Here is a 15044-nt window from a genome sequence, read left to right as displayed (position 1 = left end):
TTTGAGCAGACTGTCTGCTTAATATCTGTTGATACTGCTCCAACAACAGATATTTAACTCATTGTAAGAAACTTTTCAAGTACATGTAAACAAATAAATAAATAAAAAAGGTCCATAAATCCCTGCATAAATAAAACAATAAATAATAAATAAACAAATATGCAAATATATATATATATATGTATGTATATATATATATATATATATATATATATATATATATATATATATATATATATATATATATATATATATAAAACATTAAAAAATCCATAAATCCCTGCATAAACTCATTCATTCGTTTTCTTTTCAGCTTAGTCGGTTTATAAATCTGGGGTCGCCACAGCAGAATGAACCGTCAACTTATCCAGCATGTTTTTACACAGCGGATGCCCTTCTAGCCGCAACCCATCACTCGGCAACATCCATACACTCTCATTCCCACTCATACACTACAGACAATTCCTCTATAGCGCATTTCTTTTTACTGTGGGGGAAACTGGAAAACCCAGAGGAAACCCACGCAACCGCAGGGAGAACATGCAAACTCCACACAGAAACACCAACTGACCCGGCCAAGGCTCGAACCAGCGACCTTCTTACTGTGAGGCGACAGCACTACCTACTGCGCCACTGCGTCGCCTATCCCTGCATAAATAAAATAATAAAAACATAAATAATTAAAGAAGTTTATAAAATTGCGTAAATAAAACAATAAATAAATACACAAATAAATAAATAAATAAATAAATAAATAAATAAATAAATATATATAGGTGCCGTGGCTGGGTCAGTTATTGTTTCTGTGTGGAGTTTGCATGTTCTCCCTGCGTTTGCGTGGGTTTCCTCTGGGTATTCCAGTTTCCCCCACAGTCCAAAGACATGCACTATAGAGGAATTGGATTGGCTAAACTGCCCGTAGTGTGTGTGTGTATGAATTTTTTCCAGAGATGGGCTGCAGCTGGAAGGGCAACATGTGCTGGATAAGTTGGCAGTTCATTCCGCTGTTGTGAACCCAGATTAATAAAGGGACTAAACCAAAAAGAAAATGAATGAATGAATGAATGAATGAATGAATAAATGAATGAATGAATAAATATATAAATACACAAATTCCTGCACAAATCAATACGTAATTAATTAATGGTGTGGGCTAATAAATAAAAAAATAAATTACACGAGAGGTGGGGGAATAAAGAAATTCTAAGCAGAAAGTTAATATAAATTCAGAAATTCCTCTATAAATAAAATAATACATAAATGTGCAAATGTATAAATAAATGAATAAATAAATCCATAAATTTCTGCATAAATAAAATTATAAATATGCAAATCTATAAATAAATGAGTAAATAAATCAATAAATTCCTGCATGAATAAAACAATAACTAAATAAAAATGCAAATAAATAAATCAATGTTTAACAAAAATCAACAAATTCGTGCATAAATATGTAAATAATTAATAGTGAGGGCAGGTAAATAATTAAATAAATTAAAGAGGGGGTCTGTGTCAATCATCAAAAGGCGATCTTTATTATATCTTTATAATATTTTTATTATATCTTCTGATGATTCAAATACATTCAAGAATAAATAAACGTTTTTTTTATTATTTATGCAGGAATTTATAAATTTATTTACTCATTTATATATTTATTTATTTATTTATTTATTTATTGTTTTATTTATGCAGGAATTAATGGATTTATTTAGTCATTTATTTATTTATTTATTTATTTATTGTTTTATTCATGCAAGAATTAATAGATTTATTTACTAATTTTTAATATATTTATTTATTTATTATTTTATTTATGCAGGAATTTATGAATTTATTTACTTATTTGGGTATTTATTTATTTATAGTTTTGCAAGTCTCGTCCTCTATAATTCCACACAATGTGGCTTGTAGAAATACAAAATATCTTAAAGGATATACAATTAATTGTGTTTTTATTTGCATTGTCAATAGAAAATGTTAGAAAAAAATAGATTACTAATCGACCAGACAACCTTTGCTCATTTCTCCAGTCAGAGCTGTTTCGTCGCCGTTGGCCGCACGGGGGCACCGCGAACTCCGTGAATAAACTTCCTAACAATCCAGCAAGCGCGTACTCGCTGTTTGGGAAACAACCATAAATTGAGTTTTCGTTTGAAAAGGTTGAGAGGAGGGGGTCAACGCCTGAAGCCATTTATAGACAAAAAGAGCAGCGAGAGAGAAAGCGCTGAGAGAACTTGACAAATCTTCTTCAGTTTAAGTACAACCTGGAGCGCAGGAACTTTATAACTCTGAATTACTGCAGCGCTGACGGGCTGGAAAGAAGACCAACACTGAGGAAAACCAGGCACATGCCATTGCTATAAATAACTGCCCATAAGACAGTGGTAAGTGTGTTTTCCCTGCGTTTTCAAGATTTATGGAAACTAGAGAGCTGACAATGCAATGCTCGTGTTTTTGCTGTTTAGCAGTAAATACAGCCAGTTCTTACAGGTTAAAATTCCCGAGAGCATTTACTGCGTGGTATATAATCTGTATATGACAAAGTCAACCACTATAGACTTTGCATTTTAAGTGTTAGCACTTAATTTGCACGATTGAATGTGTTTTAATTGGATTTTGTTTGGGATTTTGTTTGTTCAGAGTATTCTCATTTCCCTGCACTGTATATAAAAAATACACAATTTAATGCATCATGTCACATTTCCTAGTATTTAATAGATATTACCCTTGCAGCTGACACTACTCAGTGGTCTCGTGCGCGCGCGCAATGTGTTTTTTCCTTTAGGAAACTGAAGCGCGCACGCAGCACTTCCAGTGAGCTGCTGAACACGCGGTAGCAGCTGTAGTCAGTGTGAAGGAAACAGCTGTGTGTGTGTGTGTGGGTGTGTGGGTTTAGCTATACAAGTAAGGGCTCAAATAACCTCACTTATATCAAGAAAACCAATAAGTGAGAACATCCTACTTTTCTTACTAGTTCAGAACTCATGTTTTGCAAAATGTACTCGGTTTGTCCAAATTAAAGATTTCAAGTCAAGAGCTCAGATTGTCACTACTGGTGTCCCACAAGTTTCTGTACTGGGTCCACTCCTGTTAATCATATATCTATTGCCTCTTGGTCACATTTTTAGAAAATACACCATACAATGTCACTGCTATGCTGACAACACTCAACCTGTCCACCAAGCCCTCCAGTTCTTTTCCTCCTTCTGCTTTGAGCAGATGTTTAGCTGAAATAAAAATCTGGCTTTCAGCTAACTTTTTAAAATTAAATACCGACAAAACTGAAGCCCTTTTCATCGGGACTAAAAGTGTTTTGGATAAAGCTGATAATTTTACAAAAGACATTGATAATAGCACAATTCTTCCCTCTGTGCAGGTAAAGAGTTTGGGTGTCTCTTGGATAGAACACTCTCATTTAAAGGCCACATCAATAAAATTACGCATACTGTACATTTCCACCTGCGTAATATCACTCGTCTCTGTCCTTCTGTCAAAACCAATGACACAGCAATTCTTATCCACGCATTAGTTACTTCACGTCTTGACTATGCATTTCTTTCTGAGCTTCCTTCTAAACTTCTTCATGAACTCCAACTGGTTCAGAACCATGTAGCTCGTGTCATCTCTAGCACTCCATCTCACGAGCATGTCACACCACTTCTTCATCAGCTTCACTGGCTTCTGGAAAAGTTTAAAAATATTACTTCTAACTTTCATGGCACTTCATAATTCTGCTCCTCAATATCTTATCAGACTTCACAATATTTATACCCCTTCGCACACCCTTGGATCAGCCAACTCTTTCTCCCTGGTACCACCTCGCACTTGATTGAGCACAATGGGAGACAGATTCTTTAGCTCTATGGCTACTCGACTAAGGATCTCACCTCCCCTGGATCTAAGGAGCAGTGATAGTCTTGACACATTTAAATCTCGTCTAAAGACCCATCTTTTTAGGCAGGCTTTCCTTTAACAATGTTTTTTGTCATGTTTTGCTTTCAGGTTATTTTATATTCGCGATGTGTGTTTATACTTCTTTGGTCAATGCTTGTTTGGTAATATTTTATTATTTGTTTAAATTTGTTCTAGCATGCCTGTTGATGCTTATTGTAAGATGACCTTGGGTGTCTAGAAACGCGCCATTTACAAATAAAATTAATTATTATTATTATTATTATTATTATTATTATTATTAAAATGCTTATACATCAGCCAGAGCATGTTTTATTTGTAACTAATAATAGGCATATGTTTTTTTGAGAGGGTTGAGGTTTGGGTTAAGGTTAGGCCAATAAAAATATCTTTAAACCGATATAAAATGAGTGGAATTGTTGGCAATGACCGCACTAAGACAACAGATACAAGATATAAACATGTAAGGAAGTCAGAAAGAGCAGAATTGCAAGAAATAAAGTCAAAATCACAAGATATGAACTTAGAATTGGGAATTGTAAAGTCAAAAGAGACAGTGAATTGCAAGAAAAGAATTAAAAGGGGACAAATATCCGATATATCAGATTTGTAGCATATTCAAAATAGTAAGAAAAGGGCAGAATTGCAATACATAAAGTCAGAACTGAGAAAATTCAGAGCTATTGTTCGTATTTTAGAGTGGTTGTGAGTATTCATCTTATCTTCAACTTAATTGCATTCACTCATGAGAAACTGCCAATTTTTTGGGGGGCAGGGAAATACAACATTTCCTGAAGGAATGTAAATATTTTCCAAACAAGTGTTAAGTTAGCGTATATAATCTTATATACGTACATCCAGGCCAGCTATTGAAAGGGCTGTGCAGATAAACCTCACTCCTCTGACCTCTAAAGGTGCTATAGTGACAGACACTAGAGGCTACAGTCTTTAGCCTCCTTGTTAGAACAACCAACTCCCATACAAAGAATCGCCAGTTTGATCCCAGCTGAGACCGGGTTGGGTGCAGTAGGACCGGTGGGTTAGATGTGGGGGCTCGTCCGGGATAGGAACGAAGTTTAGGGGGGTGAGTGTAATGAAGGGCCAGGTAGCGAAGGGTTGTGCAGATAAACCTCACTTCTCTGACCTCTAAAGGTGCTATGGTGACAGATGCTAGAGGCCACATTCTTTAGCCTCCTTGTTAGAGCAACCGACTCCCATACAAAGAATCGCCAGTTCGATCCCAGCTGAGACCGGGTTGGGTGCAGTAGGACCGGTGGGTTAGATGTGGGGGCTCGTCCGGGATAGGAACGAAGTTTAGGGGGGTGAGTGTAATGAAGGGCCAGGTAGCGAAGGGTTGTGCAGATAAACCTCACTTCTCTGACCTCTAAAGGTGCTATGGTGACAGATGCTAGAGGCCACATTCTTTAGCCTCCTTGTTAGAGCAACCGACTCCCATACAAAGAATCGCCAGTTCGATCCCAGCTGAGACCGGGTTGGGTGCAGTAGGACCGGTGGGTTAGATGTGGGGGCTCGTCCGGGATAGGAACGAGGTTTAGGGGGGTGAGTGTAATGGAGACCAGCTATTGAAGGGTTGTGCAGATAAACCTCACTTCTCTGACCTCTAAAGGTGCTCTAGTGACAGATGCTAGAGGCCACATTCTTTAGCCTCCTTGTTAGAGCAACCGACTCTGATACAAAGAATTGCCAGTTCGATCCCAGCTCAGACCAGGTTAGGTGCAGTAGGACTGGTAAGTTAGATTTGGGGGCTCGTCCGGGATGGAAGTTAGCTTAATGCCTAGTTCAGACTGTGTGATTTTAGCCCCGATTTTGTCTCGCCGACAGGTTTTGAGAAATCGCCAACAAATGCCTGAAATCACAGGCAAATCGCTGCTCGTGCATGTAAGTGACAATCACACAGTATGAACTATCAAAGATGCAATCTGAGAGAATCGCCGATGAGTCGCAGATGCCTGCGAGATATTTGGCATGCTAAATATCTGGAGCTGTCGGCAATTCAAATCATACCGTGTGAATTGAGTTTTGACTGAAAATAACATCAGCCATCGCCTACAGTCAATGAGAGAGCAGCATTTACTTGTGTGTACGTGTGTGTATACCTGCTGCAGGCTAGCGGGAGGCTGGGGGAGAAGTTAAAAGCGATCTTTTTCGGTTTATTTGGACCCACGAAATGGAGGAAAAACTAGTGCAGGTTTGACAGGACTCAGGAGCAACCGTGTCTGTTTGACGTTTCATACAGAAAGAAATTAGTTTATTATCAACGTTAAGGAGAAATGGCTAATTCCCTTTAAACCCAGGTGAGCAAATATGTACATTTTCTACCCCATTAAAGGCTTCTTTCTCATTATGTAGTTAATAACAAAAGACATACTACGTGTTTTTGGCTGTGAGACGTAGTTTGGACGAACTTGTCGGCGATTCTTCCTAAAGTAAAGTCATGCAATGTGAAAGTCCTTGTCACAGATCAATCTTGCAGTGTAAACAAAGCAGCGACGAAACGCTAGCCCAGATAGTCATGCTGTGTGAAAACATCTGTGACACGATTACTTTGAAAATCATGCAGTCTGAACTCGGGATTAGGAGGATGAGTGTAATAGAGGCTAGGTAGTAAAGAGCTGTGCAGGTAAACCTCACTGCGTTTACACTACCAAGGGTACCTTTTTAGTGGGTGTGGTGTATGACAGAAAGTTTCAGTCGACGTCATTTTCGCTTGAGAAAATGTCTACAGTAAAGCTGTACGGGTCATTTACATATCATATGAGAAGCACTTCTAACAAAACAGAGGCTTTATACACAAATACTGGTGTATAAATGTTAATTACTAACTTATTTATAAACAGCATTTGATTATAACTGCAGACCAATGACAGTGCGAAATAGCCTACTGTAATGTCTGCAATTATATACACTAAATAAACAAATGCATCATATATGAACACATACAGACCCTTACAGTCTCCGATATGTAACCAATTAAAGAAAAACTACACACAGCAGACATTTAGTCCTTATTTGAGTTAAAAAACACAAAATATAGCCCACAGTCAGAGCAGACCTCTTATCTGTGTCTGTAATCTTCAGCAGCACTTGTATCCTCTGTTAGAGAGTAATTCTGTCATTCTGAGTTAATAATAGTCTAAAAGGTGATGATAATAGCTAAACAAGGCAGTTTGTTCAAGGCAGTTTGCTGAAAAATAATGTGCTCCTTTATTTTCAATAATCAAGCGCACGTTATTATCATCAGCTCAAGAAATTTGTTATTTCAGATATAGACGTGTGGCGAGCCAAGCAAGAAAGCGAAACCGCTCGCTCTTCAGACTCGCTTGTAAAAATGTAAGGGGCACAGGGTAAATCTGCTCTTCTTTTTGACTTTGTGGCTGTTCCTCAAGACGACGACAAGGTTTGTTTGAGCCCGGGTCAACAATGGCTTGTTATTAAATGTAAATATTATTACGGTGTAATCTCTCGGCTGTGTATTTTAAACATGGCAGTTTAACAGTGGAAACGCCCATAAAAGCGTACCAAACCGAACCGTACCGTACCACTCAGTGAAAAGAGCCATAAAGGTGCTCTAGTGACAGACGCTAGAGGCTACGGTTTTTAAACTCCTTGTTAAAACAACCGACTGCCTTACAAAGAATTGTCGGTTTGATCCCAGCTCAGACCATGTTGGGTGCAGTAGGACTGGTGGGTTACATGGGAAACCAATTAACATAAAAAAAGAAGGTTTCGAAGATAAGTTTGCATTAGAAAAAAATTATATTCAATATCAAGATCGCAAATTACAAAAACCAATACAAATAAGTCCTGTGTCTCATCAACACAGGAACTCTCACGGATACAGTTAGCCTCTCCAATAGATCCAGGGAGTTTATTGAGTGAGTGACCCCTCAAACTGATTTAATCTGATTCAACTTTGCATTTGTGAATCTTTGAAAGATTCATTTAAAAGGCTGACACACTGTGTGTTGTGAATTAAAAAGCAGGTCATGAACAGTGCTGAATTCAGTGCATGACATGTAGATATTTGTTCAGAATTGACTCGATTCATAATTAAGTGGTGCACCGAAAATCACAATAACAATGTTTTTCTGTAAATGCTTTGTATAAAACACACAGGTCTATTGCTAGGAACTAAATATTGACCATATCTCAATACAAGATATATATCAATATACAGCAGGGGAAATAAGTATTCAACACGACACCATTTTAGTCAGAAAACATATTTCTAAAGGTGCTGTTGACTTGAAATTTTCACCAGATGTTGATTACAACCAAAGAAATACATAAATGAAAACAAATCTAATTACTTTACAAATTAAGTTCTGTGTAATAAAATGAAACAGGGAAAAAGTATTGAACACATGAAGAAAGGGAGGTGTAGAAAGGCAGTGAAAGCCCACACAGCAGCTGAAATCTCGCTGTAGTTCTTCAGCAACTCTCTGTCCTTCATCATTGTAAATTATCATTAGCTGCTTCGGTCCATCATCTACATCACAAGGATGATGAAGATGAAACCAGGGTGGACATTTCAGCAGGACAATGATCTAAAACACAGCCAAGGAACCTCTCAAATGCTTTCAGAGAAAGAAAATTAAGCTGTAGGATGGCCCAGCCAATCACCTTGACTTGAATCTTATAGAAAATACAAAAAAAATATCAGATTTGATAGACGAGACCTGCAGAACCATCAAGATTTTTACGCTCAGTCTGTGAAAAACTCACAATTCATGTGACTTAATTCTTCATTTTAGAGGAGTCTTTAAACTGCAATATATAACTATAAAGCAGCATTATTTCTGATGTCACTGATAAAATAAAGCTCATGTTTATTAGGCTAATAATTAAGTTTACAGTACACTTTGGCAGAAAGATGGCTAAAAAGAAGGCATGTCTCCAAATCCCACCGCCAAACCCAACCACCATTGTGGTGGAATAGCAAAGTTGAGCAAACTTATACGGATTGGCCACTATAAATCAAACAGTGGCAAATTGCCATGAGATTGTGTTGGTTTTACCTCATGATCCAAGTTCATATCAGTGTTAGTGCAGCACAGTGACAATCGGTCACAGCAGTGAGATGCCCATGATGTGCATTGAAGGTTGTGACTATTTCTGGTGTCAGCAGGTCAGGGGGTGTGTGGACATGTGCTCTATGGATAATAAAAATACTTCACATGTGACGGACAAGTATGAAAAGCTGAGTTCAGGTCGTAAATAGACATAATCACTCGCATGCAAACTCACCGATTATTAGAAACGAGGTATTTGAGCAATGATTCGGCCGTCAGATGTTTGCACTCTGTCCTAAATCACAGTCTCCCATTTCATTTTGCAACCCAGACGTGTGCTGTTCAAGAATGTGCTGAAGAAAAAGAGGACAAGTCCTGACAAAACTGTAGCAGTTCTGTTTGTATTGGGCTGATTTCTGCTGATTTCTGCTGTTCACACGCAGGCAGTAGTGAATGAAAAGTTTGTGTCATGCATGAGTGCAGGTTCTGAAATGAATGGTGTGTTTTCATAGCTGCTTATTTACATTTGTGGTCCTCGGCACACATTCAGGCATGAACGATTTTCAAATGCTGTTTGTTGATTTTAATGAATATTTTGTGTATTCAACTGCAGGTAGAGTCAATATGAGACAATATGTGTCTACTGTATGGAGTCAGAATAGACTCAATAATAATTCACGCAAAAGACACGATGTACACATGCGTAGCCAAATTCACGTGCGTAAAATATTTATTTATATTCACAAAAAAATTTCACGTGCACAAAATAAAAATACATTTTCATAAAATACGTTTCACAAATGCAAAACACGATTTGCAAATGTATACGAGTGTACAAAAAGTTTTGAATGTTTAAAACTTGCGAGTTCATCCTTAATGAGAATGTGCAAATCCTCTTTCACGTACGACTCCCCCTGGATACGTGTGTGTGTATTTTTGAGACTTTCTTGGCAGAGTCAGGGTTACTCGTACCTTTCAGCCAATCAGATGAGAGCTGTATTCAATGAAAACAAATCTGCGCTTCTTTTGCGCAGACTGTTCCTCTCCTCTTTTGAATTTCTTTTGAGACTTATCTGATTCCATACTACTGTAATATGTTGATTTATTCATACTCGCGAAGCTCGATTCTGATTGGCTGATGACCATTTAAAGCAGTTACTTTTAGATAAAAGCATGGCTTAAGTAGTTCCATGCAGACCGAATTACACTTCCATATCTGAATGATTTCAGTTCATCCACTGACTACAACACTAAAAAATAGAATCAAAATGCTCAGGATGAGATGAATAAGCATTTAGAGACTACTTCTACACACAGGAGCTGTTTAAGGGTAAAAACCTAACAAATGTTATGAAGTGATGTTTAATAAACAAATTTCAGGAGAAGCACGATCAGTTTTGATGAGGCTAATTCATTGTTGACAATCATTCTATTATCCAATCAACTTAGGACCAAACACCTATAAATAGTCAAGCACGTCCTTCCTCTGTTTCTCTCGACTTCAGTATCCCTCCACCACCCCAACTCCACACTTTTAATCCCAATACCGACATTAATGGGAGGGGGAGCGTTCTGGAACTGAGCTAGACACTGTGCTCGAAACCCTGTTTCTCTCTCTATCCTAACAAGAGGATTAACAAATGTAAGGGTGTCTTTCAGTCAAATCTGTGTGCGTGAATTTATGGAATAAAGGTATCTGAACAGGTGTGGTGACCATAGTATAAGCAGAATAAGTGACTCCTGTCTGCTGAATTATTAAACAGTGATGCAAATGTCAACCACATCACCGCCTGCTCAGGGTGTGCATTATTTTTGTAATAATTTGGTCGTCTGTTGTCAGTTTGGCCTTTTTCAACCTCTGTTGAGTACTACTGATGTGATATTGCATGACTGATGAAGGAATAAATAATTCCTTTATTATCAGCTACTTCATCAGCAACCAATACAGTGTCGATTGTATTATTAGATAAAGTAATGTTCAAATTATTTTCTTAGTACTAGGTTGCTGGATCGAGTCCCGGCTGGGTCAGTTGGTATTTCTGTGTGGAGTTTGCATGCTCTCTCCTTGTTTGCTTGGGTTTCCTCCCAAGAGGGTCTTGTTGTTGACTCATTTTGAATCGATTTGTAAATTCAGCGATTCATAACTGGAGATTAAGTGGATCATTTGAATTAGTGAGTCTTTATCAGTAGACTCCCTCTGAATGAATCTTTTGAATCAGCGAGTTGTTGATGACGAAATAAAATCTTTCCAATTCAAAATGACAAGTGCAACCCAGGTATAACAGAAAACAATCAGCATGTTCACAAGTCAGAAATCACATTCATGCCTTAAAGCAGGGGTGTCCAAACTCTGTCCTGCATAGTTTAGTTCCAGCTTCCTCCAACACACCTGCCTGGAAGTTTATTCACCTTATTCTCCGCCGACGAGTGGGCGCTGCCATTTGAATCTTTTTGGCTTGAGACTTCCAGTCTCATTCACTTCCATTCATTTTTTTGACGTTAAAAACTGCTCATTACGCTGCTTGATGTTGCAATTTGATATTTTCTTATTATATTCTTTTACTTGGTCTGTATAGTCATGCAAACATTTGTTTGTAGAGCAAGTAGTTTGACCTTTTTCTTCCGTTTATTATTCCTAGTCATTTCTCCCATAGGCGACTGAATTGGAAGTTCTAAGACAGTTGCGAAAACAGGCCCACTTACGCATTTTAGAATAAGGTAAATAGTATACTTAGAAAGATCTTGATTAGATGGTTCAGGTGTGTTTAATTGGGGCTGGATCTAAAATATGCAGGACACCGGCCCTCCAGGACCGAGCTTGGACACCACTGCCTTAAAGCAAATGGTGATTCCTTCAGTTCAAAATAACTTTACTCACTTACAATTATGAAAGATAGTGGACTACAAAGTACAATATTTGTTTTTTAATTGTGGTGAAGTAAAAGCATTCTCAAACACAAATTCTGTAGCCAAGCAAAAACACTGAGTTACTGTTTTCTCCCTACAGCGCGATGGCTCCGTCACTCTCACAGGCCTACAGGAGGCGCTGGTGGATGGCAGTCACCTCCATCATAGAAAACCTGCTCTTCTCTGCTGTATTGTTGGGTTGGGGTTCACTACTAATCATGCTGAAGAACGAGGGCTTCTACTCACACCTCTGTACAGGTACGTGATGTGAACATGCTTATTCATGACGTTTTTTTCAGCACTTTTACAATATTAATTGTGTCAAAGCAGCTTAACGTAGATGTGGAAAAGAGAATAAAAATCAGAAGAATATTTCAGATTATGGATCATCCCAGCATATCAGGTAGAATACTGGTGTAGTTCTAGTTAAATTAAAACTGATCCTGTTTAGTTTAAAGTCCTCATGTAATCAAAATGAAGGTTTTTAGTTGTTAGTATTAGTTTGTTAGGCTTAAGGATATCTATCTAAGGTAGAGTGTTTCAAAACAGAGACACAATTCGTTTTAAAAATATATAATTTTAAGTTTGCAGTTTGTCACAAAAAACAAATGTTGACGTCAATTCATACTTCAGGTTCTCAACAAATCTTCTGACCAATCAAATGCTTTCTAGTAGCTCACATGTCCCGCCCCTTTCAGGACGCTACTGCTATACGCGCTTGAGCTCAACCACTCACTAGCAGAGCTGCGATAAAAACTAAACGCTATTGGCAGTTTTTTTTAAAGGGGTGGAGCTACACTATGTCCCACCCTGTCTCAATGTTTTAGTTCAAATTGCAGCACACATATCATAGGACCATTAATTAATGGATAATATCCTGAAGAACAGTTTTATGAGGCTGCACCATTCAGAGATTTACAATATTTCTCTGTTCCTCCTCTGACACGGCTAGAAAATGTCACAGAGGGTCACAGTAACTTGAGTTTGACGGAGCAGACCGTTTGGCTGAGCTGCATTGAGCAGGAGGAGATTCTCAATCTGGGCTTCACCATTGGTTCCTTCATCATCAGCGCAGCCACTCTGCCGCTTGGAGTCTTGATGGACAAGTTCGGTCCTCGTCCAATCAGACTGTTTGGCAGGTAAGAGACATTGGTGTTTAATTTTTAAACGTTGGCTGGAAAAAAACAGAAAGAGTTGAAAAGTGGCTGAAATGTGAAAAGTATAAAGAGTTGGTGTTAAAATCCCTATTTTGATGTCGATGTTAGTATCAGTATTTTACTCTTAAAGGTGCAGTAGGTGATTGCCAAAATGCTACTCGGTGAGCATATTATCTTTGACTGCAGGGCAGGGACTGTGTTTCAAAACTACGCCTGCTGAAATCGCGAACAGTATAGGGAGTCTGTCATTGACTGTCTTGTGTTGTGAACGCGCGGCGCTCATGCAGGTGTGCACGCGCTAATGGCTGATATGCGTGAACAGAGATCTACATTTGCTGACAGACAGTTTGGGCTACTTATCAAAATTATGGGAGATGTCTGCTTGACAATATTTAATTTGATGAACAGTTTTTTAGTCGTATGCCTTACCCAGAATATAAAAATAATTATAAACACCTTTAGATCATTTACTTTAATCATCACTATTGGACTGTGAAGAGACTTTCAACCAGCACAGCAAAACATGTTTCTGAAGACAATCACTCACTGCACCTTAAAGTCGGACACGTCAAGCTGACGCTTAACAACTAGTGCAGATGAAAACCAAACTTCTGATGTGCATGTGCAAAACGTAAACAAAGCAGATTTAGTACCATTATCTCAGTATTTGTCAGTCACAGAGGAGGGATTCACTCTTGCGAATATGTCTGATAATCTGATAATCAGTATTGTTTGCAAATATTTGAGAAATGTAACAAAATTACAGCCGGCTTCTTTGTATTCCTTTTCGACTTAAATAGTTTACTTGCTATGCCACTTCCATTTTTGTTGTCATGTGCTGATTTATTCTTAAATTCAATCAAAGCGCTCTCTTTGGCCAACGCCCGATATGATTCTGCTTGCTGAATCGGGCCAAGAGCTCCGACTTTAACACTAAACCAAAAACTAGAGAGATGCTGATCAACAACGAGACGAACCCCAATGGCCAACCATTGGCTTTGTGTGTCCCAGCCTAAAGGATATCATAAGATATTCTCTAAAACAGTGATAAAACTCACATTTAGAAGATATAAACATCTAAACTTACAGTTTGCCACTGCCGCCTATCTGACATGTCCTGCCTCCTCGCTATTGATACATGCGCTTGAACTCAACTACTCTCATTGTCAGAGCCTTGATGAAAATTAAATGCAAACTGGCAGTTGGGGGAGGGGGTATTTTCCCGCCCTGTCTTTATTTTTCAGTTCAAATTACAGTTCAAATCAATGGTCACTTTCATTAACTGGTTGTTTTTCTTATTCTAACAGCTCATGTTTTGCGCTCTCTATGGTTTTGATTGCTGTAGCATCTTATAATCCAAAAGGTCAGTACTAATGTCTTATGTTTTAATTGTTTAATCATTAAAACGAGGTGCAATACAGAGTTCTTTTATATGCTTGTATCCTGAAAAAAAATATATAATTGAGGACAAAAATATTAGCCCTCCTGTGAAATTTCAATTGTTTTTTAATTATTTCCCAAGTGCAGTTTAAAAGAGAGAAAATTTGGACTGCAGTGTTTTGTTCTGTAGTCAACTGAGGAAAAAATCTTAAGGGACTGATCATATTGACCATAACAGTTTAATATATTCCTGTCAAACTCAAAGAAATAAGACTTTAAAAAAGAAATATAAAAAAAAAAAAAAAAAAAAAAAAATATATATATATATATATATATATATATATATATATATATATATATATATTCTTGCACTCTAAAAAAAACGAAGATAATATATTTAAAAAACAATTAAAAATTTCACAGGAAATAAAGTTTCTGAGCAAAATAGTGATGACTGGCATACAGTTTTGCTATGATTTACAGAACACGTCATCTTGAATTAAAATGTCACTCAGTGTAACAACAGTTTAACAGTAAGTAATGAACACATTGTTTCCTTTTCTTCACAGTGTTATCAGCTCTCATATTCATTGCTGTCTCTATGAATGGGTTTGGAGGAATCTGTCTAACCTTCACTTCACTAACAGTAAGA

General features: G+C 37.6%; 1 protein-coding gene across 2 annotated transcripts in view; it reads left to right on the top strand.

Moving 5' to 3' along the window:
• The first annotated feature begins 2229 nt into the window (after positions 1 to 2229).
• slc43a1b (solute carrier family 43 member 1b) overlaps positions 2230 to 15044 on the top strand; it is a 34700-nt gene continuing 21885 nt past the window's right edge. Inside the window, exons 1-5 of one of the 2 annotated variants that reach the window (XR_015475451.1) lie at positions 2230 to 2387; positions 11956 to 12113; positions 12808 to 12994; positions 14320 to 14375; positions 14962 to 15038. Coding sequence is in view for 1 of the 2 variants with exons in the window: in NM_001083000.1 (NP_001076469.1) it covers positions 11960 to 12113; positions 12808 to 12994; positions 14320 to 14375; positions 14962 to 15038 (474 nt within the window). In the remaining variant the exon portion in view is untranslated. 2 annotated transcript variants of the gene reach the window in all.

This window comes from Danio rerio, chromosome 1, assembly GCF_052040795.2.
Source record: "Danio rerio strain M-AB ecotype USA chromosome 1, GRCz13ab, whole genome shotgun sequence".
Lineage (NCBI taxonomy): Eukaryota > Metazoa > Chordata > Actinopteri > Cypriniformes > Danionidae > Danio > Danio rerio.
This window is presented reverse-complemented; position numbering and strand designations above follow the sequence as displayed.